Source organism: Anolis carolinensis, unplaced genomic scaffold (assembly GCF_035594765.1).
Source record: "Anolis carolinensis isolate JA03-04 unplaced genomic scaffold, rAnoCar3.1.pri scaffold_15, whole genome shotgun sequence".
NCBI classification, from domain to species: Eukaryota; Metazoa; Chordata; class Lepidosauria; order Squamata; family Dactyloidae; genus Anolis; species Anolis carolinensis.
The window spans coordinates 5855163-5865162 of NW_026943826.1; the positions used below are offsets into that span (position 1 = coordinate 5855163).

At 38.5% G+C, this 10000-nt stretch overlaps 2 protein-coding genes across 3 annotated transcripts in view; one reads left to right on the forward strand and one right to left on the reverse strand.

The window, feature by feature from the left end:
• rbp7 (retinol binding protein 7) overlaps positions 1–5060 on the reverse strand; it is a 7662-nt gene extending 2602 nt beyond the window's left edge. Inside the window, exons 1-3 of the mRNA XM_062966006.1 lie at positions 4808–5060; positions 1965–2143; positions 807–908 (exon numbers count right to left, since the gene is read on the reverse strand). Coding sequence (XP_062822076.1) covers positions 807–908; positions 1965–2143; positions 4808–4880 — 354 coding nt within the window. The 5' untranslated portion in view covers positions 4881–5060. The remainder of the gene's footprint in view (positions 1–806; positions 909–1964; positions 2144–4807) is intronic.
• Positions 1–10000, forward strand: part of LOC134294530 (uncharacterized) — a 74599-nt gene that overhangs the window by 6566 nt on the left and 58033 nt on the right. The window lies entirely within an intron of this gene.

Genomic DNA, 10000 nt, shown 5'->3' on the forward strand with positions numbered 1-10000 from the left:
CAGTCATGTTAGAAGGGATTACAGAGCTAGTATGGTGTAATGGTTGAGTGTTACAATAATAATAATAATAATAATAATAATAATAATAATAAATCAACAACAAATTATCCTTGCTAGGGTAAGCCAGTCACGTTAGAAGGGATTACAGAGCTAGCATGGTGTAACGGTTGAGTGTTAAAATAATAATAATAATAATAATAATAATAATAAAAAATCAACAACAAATTATCCTTGCTAGCAAAGCAAACAGCCAGTCAGTTAGAAGGGATTACAAAACTAGCATGATTGAGTGTTATGACTAACAGAATTTGAAATATAAACTAGCTGTGCCCGGCCACGCGTTGCTGTGGCGAAGTATGGTGAGACTCTACTGTATATTGATAATCTTATATTGTCTGCTTAGAACTGGATTATATGAGGCCCCTTCTTCACAGCTGTATAAAATGCACACTGAAGTGGATTATATGGCAGTGTGGAGTCAAGATAATCCAGTTCAAAGCAGATAATATAAGATTATAAATGGGTTATATAGCTGTGTGGAAGGGCCTTGAGTCTACACTGCCATATAATCCAGTGCAAATGAGATAATCTGTGGAAGAGGCCTAAGTGAGGCCTAACTCTGCCTGTCCCCTGGGCTGTGTGGGTTGCTAGGAGACCAAGTGGGCGGAGCTTAGCCTTCTAACTGGCAGCAATTGGATAAAAACAATTATTCCTCTCCCTCTAATTATACTTGTTTTCTGAATTGGAGATAGCCTATATCTGATTGTATGTATATATATATATATATTCCAGAAGTGTATTTATACCAAATAGAGTTCATCGCCTTCGATCCAATGCGTCCAGCCTCTGTTCCTCTTCTCGCCGGTCTGGACACAAACCAGTCTGTCGTTGTCCCAGGTCACCACGCTCTTTGTTTTCAATGGGAAAAGAGAATACATATCACAGGGTATTATAGTTACCAAATATAATTTTTTAAAGTGATACTATAAACCAGGTTTAGGTAAAGTTTGGGTTTCCTTCCATGTGTTTTGGACTCCAACTCCCACCATTCCTAACAGACTCAGGCCCTTTCCTTTTCACCCCCAGCCGCTTAAGCGGCTGGGAGTGAAAAGGAAGGGGCCTGAGGCTGTTAGGAATGGTGGGAGTTGGAGTCCAAAACACACGGAGGGAGGACCCAAGTTGTCCCATGCATGATCTAGATCAGGGGTCCTCAAACTTTTTAAGCCAAGGGCCGGTCCACAATCCTTCAGACTGTTGAGGGGCCGGATTATCATTTGAAAAAAAAAATACAAACAAATTTCAATGCACACTGCACATGTCTTATTTTTAGTGCAAAAACAACAACAACAACAACAACAATGAAAGAACAATACAATATTTAAAAAATAAAAACAATTTTAACCAACATACATTTATCAGGATTTCAATGGAAAGTGTGGTCCTGCTTCTGGCCAATGAGATAGTCAAATTAATTAGGGGGGTTGTTGTTGTTGTTGTTGTTGTTGTTGTGTGCCTTCAAGTAATTTCAGACCTTGGGCGAGCCTAAGTCTAAAATTTATTTATTTATTATTTATGTATTTACTGCATTTATTTACTACATTTATATCACACCCTTCTCACCCAAAGGGGACTCAGAGTGGCTTACAAATTATATCTACATACAATATATTATATTATTAGCATAGCACAATATTAGCATCTATATATTACTATATTGAACTATACCACTATACTGTAATATTATTAGTAATATTATACGTAATATAGAATAATTAATGTTATTTTATGGTATTATTAGTGTTATATTGTATTACATTATAATATTATTATCAATATTATATGTATATACAATATATTATATTATAAAACTGAGGGTAGGGGCCAGGTAAATGACCTCGGAGGGCCGCATCCGGCCCCCGGGCCTTAGTTTGGGGACCCCTGATCTAGATCCTCGAGGTTCTCACCTTGCATTTCCGGTTGTCCAAACCTTTATTGTCTTCCTCAAACTCCTCTCCGATTCGGAACTCGACGAAATAGTTCCGGAAGGTGCTCGTGGTGGTGATGGTGAAGGCATCTCCCTCCTGCTTGATGACCTTCTGGGGCTTCAGCATTTTGGCGATTTTGCGTGTGGCAAAGTCAATGCCTTGGAGGTGAGAGAAGCAAAGGCATCCAGATCATTCATCCCTTTTTCTAGACACATGGGCTTAGTTTGCATATACAGAAAACAGAAGAACGGCCTGGCTCGGGGGAACGTGCTTGCTCCATCATTGTTCAATATCTACACAAATGACCAGCCACTGCCAGAAGGGATGGAGAATTTTATCTATGCTGATGATTGTGCCATCACTGCTCAAGCAGAGAGCTTTGAAAGGATTGAACAGAAGCTTTAGGTGCTCTTACTGCCTATTACAGGGAAAACCAGCTGATTCCTAATCCATCTAAAATACAGACATGTGCTTTTCACCTTAAGAACCATCTCGAGCTCCGAGGATAATTTATAGTCATGATTTCACTACATTGTACACAACTTAACAGAAGCTTTAGGTGCTCTTACTGTCTCTTATAGAGAAAACCAGCTCATTCCAAATCCATCTTGTAATGAAGTATAAATTTTGGTTTACAGATGTTATGTTTAATTGTGTGTTTATGTTTGGAATGGGTAAGTATTAGAGTTACCAGTGCGTGGGAGATGATAGCAAGCTTAGCATTCTGAGGCAGGTTGCCATAGAAACGTAGCTGCTTCTGTAGAAATGTAACTATTTTGAAGCTAGCAAGAAAGGGGCGGAGCTAGCTGGATGAAAAAGGAGGGAATGTTTTGAAGAGAGTTCAGTCTGTGATCGGGAGAGTCACAGGGAATAGACTGGTTCCAGGTTTAGGGAAACCAGGGGAGTTCAAATCTCAGTCTGTGCTCTGATGAGGCACAGGGAAGATTGATTCTAGGTTGATGGGATCAAGGAGACTCAATTGTTCAATTTGAGTCGGTTTTAAATAAGTTTGGTGACTTATTTAATGTAGTCTGTGTCCTGGAATGGCACATAGAATCTGTGATAGGATATCACATGGGTGACTGTAGTTTGGTCACTTTTTGGTGAATTTTGACACACCAAGCGCAAAAGGTTGCCCATTATTCCTCTAGGACACCATCTAACATTGTGTTCTTGGCCCGTCTTGTCTTCTTTGGATATTGGATGGCCGTCTGTTGGGAGGGCTTTGATGGTGGACTGGATGCCCTTTGGGGCTCCCTTCCAACTCTGAGACTGCTCAACAATTCACCATGACTCTCAACAATACTCGACCAATGATAGGCAACCTTTTGCGCTTGGTGTGTCAAAATTCAGCAAAAAACCTAGCATGACTTGGGTGGTGCGTCACTTCGAGAAAAAAACCATAATTTCGCAATATGTATAGTTTAAATAACAAAAATATATAATTGTAATATATAACTGTATTCAATAAATCAAAAACTATTTACTACCATTATTTCCATGTACAACAATCTATGGTACCTCTTGCAGTTTCCACACTGATTTCTCTCTATTCCAGTTTCAATGTAGTCATGATAATATAATAGTAATAATATGATAATATACTACAATAATAATAGAATAATAGAAATTATATATATATATATATATATATATATATATATATATAAATAAGCTCTTCGGCTTAGAAATGGAGATGAGCTCCAACCCCCAGAGCAGGGGTCCTCAAACATTTAAAGCAGAGGGCCAGTCCACAATCCTTCAGACTGTGGAGGGGCCGAATTATCATTTGAAGAAAAAAACAAACAAACAAATTCCTATGCACACTGCACGTCTTATTTGTATTGCAAAACAACAACAATAATAATGAAAGACCAATACAATATTTAAAAATGAAAATAATTTTAACCAACATAAACTTATCAGGATTTCAATAGGAAGTGTGGGCCTGCTACTGGCCAATGAGATAATCAGGTTAATTAGGATTGTTGTTGTTGTGTGCCTTTAAGTCATTGCAGACTCTGGGTGAGCCTAAGTCTAAAACTATTTATTTATTCATTTACTACATTTATTTACTACATTTATATCCTGTCCTTCTCACCCTGAAGAGGACTCAGAGCAGCTGTATGTACATACAATATATTATTAGCATAGCACAATATAGTAGAGTCTCACTTATCCAAGTCTCGCTTATCCAAGCTTCTGGATTATCCAAGCCATTTTTGTAGTCAATGTTTTCAATACATCGTGATATTTTGGTGCTAAATTCGTAAATACAGTAATTACTACATAGCATTACTGTGTAAGGAACTACGTTTTCTGTCAAATTTGTTGTATAAAGTGATGTTTTGGTGCTTAATTTGTAAAATCATAACCTAATTTGATGTTTAATAGGCTTTTCCTTAATGCCTCCTTATTATCCAAGATATTCGCTTATTCAACATTCTGCTGGCCCGCTTCCGGCGGGAAGGTAACGGCACTCTACGTAGTCATGACAATGGTCACATGACCTTGGAGGTGTCTATGGGCAATGCTGGCTCTTTGGCTTAGAAATGGAGATGAGCACCAACCCCCAGAGTGTGAGTAGATCAATAGGTACCACTCCGGCTGGAAGGTAACGGCACTCTACGTAGTCATGACAATGGTCACATGACCTTGGAGGTGTCTATGGATAATGCCGGCTCTTTGGCTTAGAAATGGAGATGAGCACCAACCCGCAGGGGAAAAACTTTACCTTTTTAATAAACTTAACAGCAGAGATACTCTTGAGCAACTAGAAGGACCTACGTCTTTTCGAAACTAACAATACTGGATTTACTCACCTAAGGCTAGCATGTAACCTTCAAAGTTGTCGCTGCTGACAAGGTTCCAGGTGCCATTGTAATCTGCAGGCATGGCGAGGCGGGAAGAGGTCAAGACCACGAGAAAATCCAAAACGGCCAATTTGCGGACACTTCCTTGCTCTTCTGGCTCTACTTATAAGGGGAACAGGGAGGGCCTGGGCTGGGAGGGAGGGAGGGGAACGGGTTGCAAATGGGGCCGGATCGGAGGCAGCTGGGCCGGAGGAGGACAAAGTTCATCCCGGCTGAAATCCCTCTTCTGTCGAACTAAAGTGAGTGGACCATGAGTCACACCACAATCGAGAAGGAGGGAAAAGGCAGATTGGTCTCACTGGTTAAAGCAGATTTCCACTTAAAGCATCCCCACTGGGTTAGACCAAAAGCCTGTCTCTTGGTCTAGAGCAGGGGTCCCCAAACTAAGGCCTGTGGAGTGGTTGGATTGTGTCCTGCATGATATAAGGAAGTTGAACTGGATGATCCTTAGGGGTATCTGCTAACTTTAGGATTGTATTATTATTATTATTATTATTATTATTATTATTATTATTATTATTGAGAGGCTGGCTGGCCATCTGTTGGGAGTGTTTGAATTGTATTGTCCAATTACAGAGTTGGGTTGGACTGGATGGCCTTTAGGGGTCTCTCCTAACTGTCTGATTCTATGATTCGATTTGTATTATTACTGTGCAGATATTGGATGGCCATCTGTCAGGAGTGGTTGGATTGTGTCCTGCATGATATAAGGAAGTTGAACTGGATGATCCTTAGGGGTATCTGCTAACTTTAGGATTGTATTATTATTATTATTATTATTATTATTATTATTATTATTATTATTATTGAGAGGCTGGCTGGCCATCTGTTGGGAGTGTTTGAATTGTATTGTCCAATTACAGAGTTGGGTTGGACTGGATGGACTTTAGGGGTCTCTCCTAACTGTCTGATTCTATGATTCGATTTGTATTGTTACTGTGCAGATATTGGATGGCCATCTGTCAGGAGTGGTTGGATTGTGTCCTGCATGATATAAGGAAGTTGAACTGGATGATCCTTAGGGGTATCTGCTAACTTTAGGATTGTATTATTATTATTATTATTATTATTATTATTATTGAGAGGCCGGCTGGCCATCTGTTGGGAGTGTTTGAATTGTATTGTCCAATTACAGAGTTGGGTTGGACTGGATGGCCTTTAGGGGTCTCTCCTAACTGTCTGATTCTGTGATTCGATTTGTATTATTACTGTGCAGATATTGGATGGCCATCTGTCAGGAGTGGTTGGATTGTGTCCTGCATGATATAAGGAAGTTGAACTGGATGATCCTTAGGGGTATCTGCTAACTTTAGGATTGTATTATTATTATTATTATTATTATTATTATTATTATTATTATTATTATTATTATTATTGAGAGGCTGGCTGGCCATCTGTTGGGAGTGTTTGAATTGTATTGTCCAATTACAGAGTTGGGTTGGACTGGATGGACTTTAGGGGTCTCTCCTAACTGTCTGATTCTATGATTCGATTTGTATTGTTACTGTGCAGATATTGGATGGCCATCTGTCAGGAGTGGTTGGATTGTGTCCTGCATGATATAAGGAAGTTGAACTGGATGATCCTTAGGGGTATCTGCTAACTTTAGGATTGTATTATTATTATTATTATTATTATTATTATTATTATTATTATTGAGAGGCTGGCTGGCCATCTGTTGGGAGTGTTTGAATTGTATTGTCCAATTACAGAGTTGGGTTGGACTGGATGGACTTTAGGGGTCTCTCCTAACTGTCTGATTCTATGATTCGATTTGTATTATTACTGTGCAGATATTGGATGGCCATCTGTCAGGAGTGGTTGGATTGTGTCCTGCATGATATAAGGAAGTTGAACTGGATGATCCTTAGGGGTATCTGCTAACTTTAGGATTGTATTATTATTATTATTATTATTATTATTATTATTATTATTATTATTATTGAGAGGCTGGCTGGCCATCTGTTGGGAGTGTTTGAATTGTATTGTCCAATTACAGAGTTGGGTTGGACTGGATGGACTTTAGGGGTCTCTCCTAACTGTCTGATTCTATGATTCGATTTGTATTGTTACTGTGCAGATATTGGATGGCCATCTGTCAGGAGTGGTTGGATTGTGTCCTGCATGATATAAGGAAGTTGAACTGGATGATCCTTAGGGGTATCTGCTAACTTTAGGATTGTATTATTATTATTATTATTATTATTATTATTATTATTATTATTATTGAGAGGCTGGCTGGCCATCTGTTGGGAGTGTTTGAATTGTATTGTCCAATTACAGAGTTGGGTTGGACTGGATGGCCTTTAGGGGTCTCTCCTAACTGTCTGATTCTATGATTCGATTTGTATTATTACTGTGCAGATATTGGATGGCCATCTGTCAGGAGTGGTTGGATTGTGTCCTGCATGATATAAGGAAGTTGAACTGGATGATCCTTAGGGGTATCTGCTAACTTTAGGATTGTATTATTATTATTATTATTATTATTATTATTATTATTATTATTATTATTGAGAGGCTGGCTGGCCATCTGTTGGGAGTGTTTGAATTGTATTGTCCAATTACAGAGTTGGGTTGGACTGGATGGACTTTAGGGGTCTCTCCTAACTGTCTGATTCTATGATTCGATTTGTATTGTTACTGTGCAGATATTGGATGGCCATCTGTCAGGAGTGGTTGGATTGTGTCCTGCATGATATAAGGAAGTTGAACTGGATGATCCTTAGGGGTATCTGCTAACTTTAGGATTGTATTATTATTATTATTATTATTATTATTATTATTATTATTGAGAGGCCGGCTGGCCATCTGTTGGGAGTGTTTGAATTGTATTGTCCAATTACAGAGTTGGGTTGGACTGGATGGCCTTTAGGGGTCTCTCCTAACTGTCTGATTCTGTGATTCGATTTGTATTATTACTGTGCAGATATTGGATGGCCATCTGTCAGGAGTGGTTGGATTGTGTCCTGCATGATATAAGGAAGTTGAACTGGATGATCCTTAGGGGTATCTGCTAACTTTAGGATTGTATTATTATTATTATTATTATTATTATTATTATTATTATTATTATTATTATTATTATTATTGAGAGGCTGGCTGGCCATCTGTTGGGAGTGTTTGAATTGTATTGTCCAATTACAGAGTTGGGTTGGACTGGATGGCCTTTAGGGGTCTCTCCTAACTGTCTGATTCTGTGATTCGATTTGTATTGTTACTGTGCAGATATTGGATGGCCATCTGTCAGGAGTGGTTGGATTGTGTCCTGCATGATATAAGGAAGTTGAACTGGATGATCCTTAGGGGTATCTGCTAACTTTAGGATTGTATTATTATTATTATTATTATTATTATTATTATTATTATTGAGAGGCTGGCTGGCCATCTGTTGGGAGTGTTTGAATTGTATTGTCCAATTACAGAGTTGGGTTGGACTGGATGGCCTTTAGGGGTCTCTCCTAACTGTCTGATTCTATGATTCGATTTGTATTATTACTGTGCAGATATTGGATGGCCATCTGTCAGGAGTGCAGGCGCTCACTCCACTCCCGGGATTTGAACCTGGGACCTTTTGATCCGCAAGTTCAGCAGCTCACGCTTTAACAGGAGCCCCCAGATGGTGTAGTGGACTAAGTGACTTGAAGGTTGGGATGCTGGCCTGAAGGCTGCCAGGTTCGAATCCCACCCGGGGAGAGATGAGCTCCCTATATCAGCTCCAGTTCCATGCGGGGACATGAGAGAAGCCTCCCACAAGGATGGTAAAAACATCAAAACAACCGGGTGTCCCCTGGGCAACGTCCTTGCAGACAGCCAATTCTCTCACTCCAGAAGCAACTCAAGTTGCTCCTGACATAGAAAAAAAAAGCACTTTAACACACTGTGCCACCCGGGGCCCCAAGGCATGCCATATGCCAGCAAATACGGAAAACACAAGAATGGCCATCAGACTGAGAAAAAATCAACTTATATGGACTAAAACAGGGGTCCCCAAACTAAGGCCCATTAAAGCCATTTATCTGGCCCCCGCCTCCTCCCTCGCCTGGTGTGTGCCTTCCAGAGCTTTGCTTGTTTATAATGGTATTTTAATTACTATTTAATTAATAATTAATTATCAAGGGGGTGCTTTGCTGGTGCTTTTTGTGCACAAAGGCAGAAGGGGGCTGGACTAAATGGCCCAAGTGGTCTCTTCCAATCCTCTTTATTATTATTATTATTATTATTATTGACACAAAGACACAGTATAACACAGAAAACAAGATACAGTAGAGTCTCACTTATCCAACATAAACGGGCCGGCAGAACGTTGCATAAGCGAATACGTTGGATAATAAGGAGGGATTAAGGAAAACCCTATTAAACATCAAATTTGGTTATGATTTTACAAATTAAGCACCAAAACATCATGTTATACAACAAATTTGACAGAAAAAGTAGTTCAATACGCAGTAATGTTATATAGTAATTACTGTATTTACGAATTTAGCACCAAAATATCACAATATATTGAAAACATTGACTACAAAAACATTGACTACTACGTTGGATAATCCAGAACGTTGGATAAGCGAATGTTGGATAAGTGAGACTCTACTGTATATATTGTATATACTCGAGTATAAGCCTAGTTTTTCAGCCCTTTTTTTTAAGATTGAAAAAGCCCCCCTTGGCTTATACTCGGGTGAGGATCCTGGTTAGCTTATATTTGGGTCAGCTTATACTCGAGAATATATGGTACATTTATTATTTTTCTCTATTAATTTTGCTACTATTACATTTATTTTACTCTATTTTTATTATTATTAATAATTTATTATTTCACTCTGATCTTCTTCTTATTGCATTTATTATTTTACTCTATTTATTATTACATGCATTATTTTCCTGTATTTATTATTATTATTACATGTGTTATTTTCCTGTATTTATTATTATTATTATTATTACATGTATTATTATACTCTATTATTATTAAAAGGATACATAAGCACATTGACACTGAAGAAGATGAGAATAATGATTTGATCAGAGCTGGACAGTCTTATCTTAAATTTGAGCTTTATGTAAATATTCAAAAACATTTAACCTACCGATGCCTCAATTAATGTAATTTTATTGGTATCTGTTTTTATTTCTGAAATT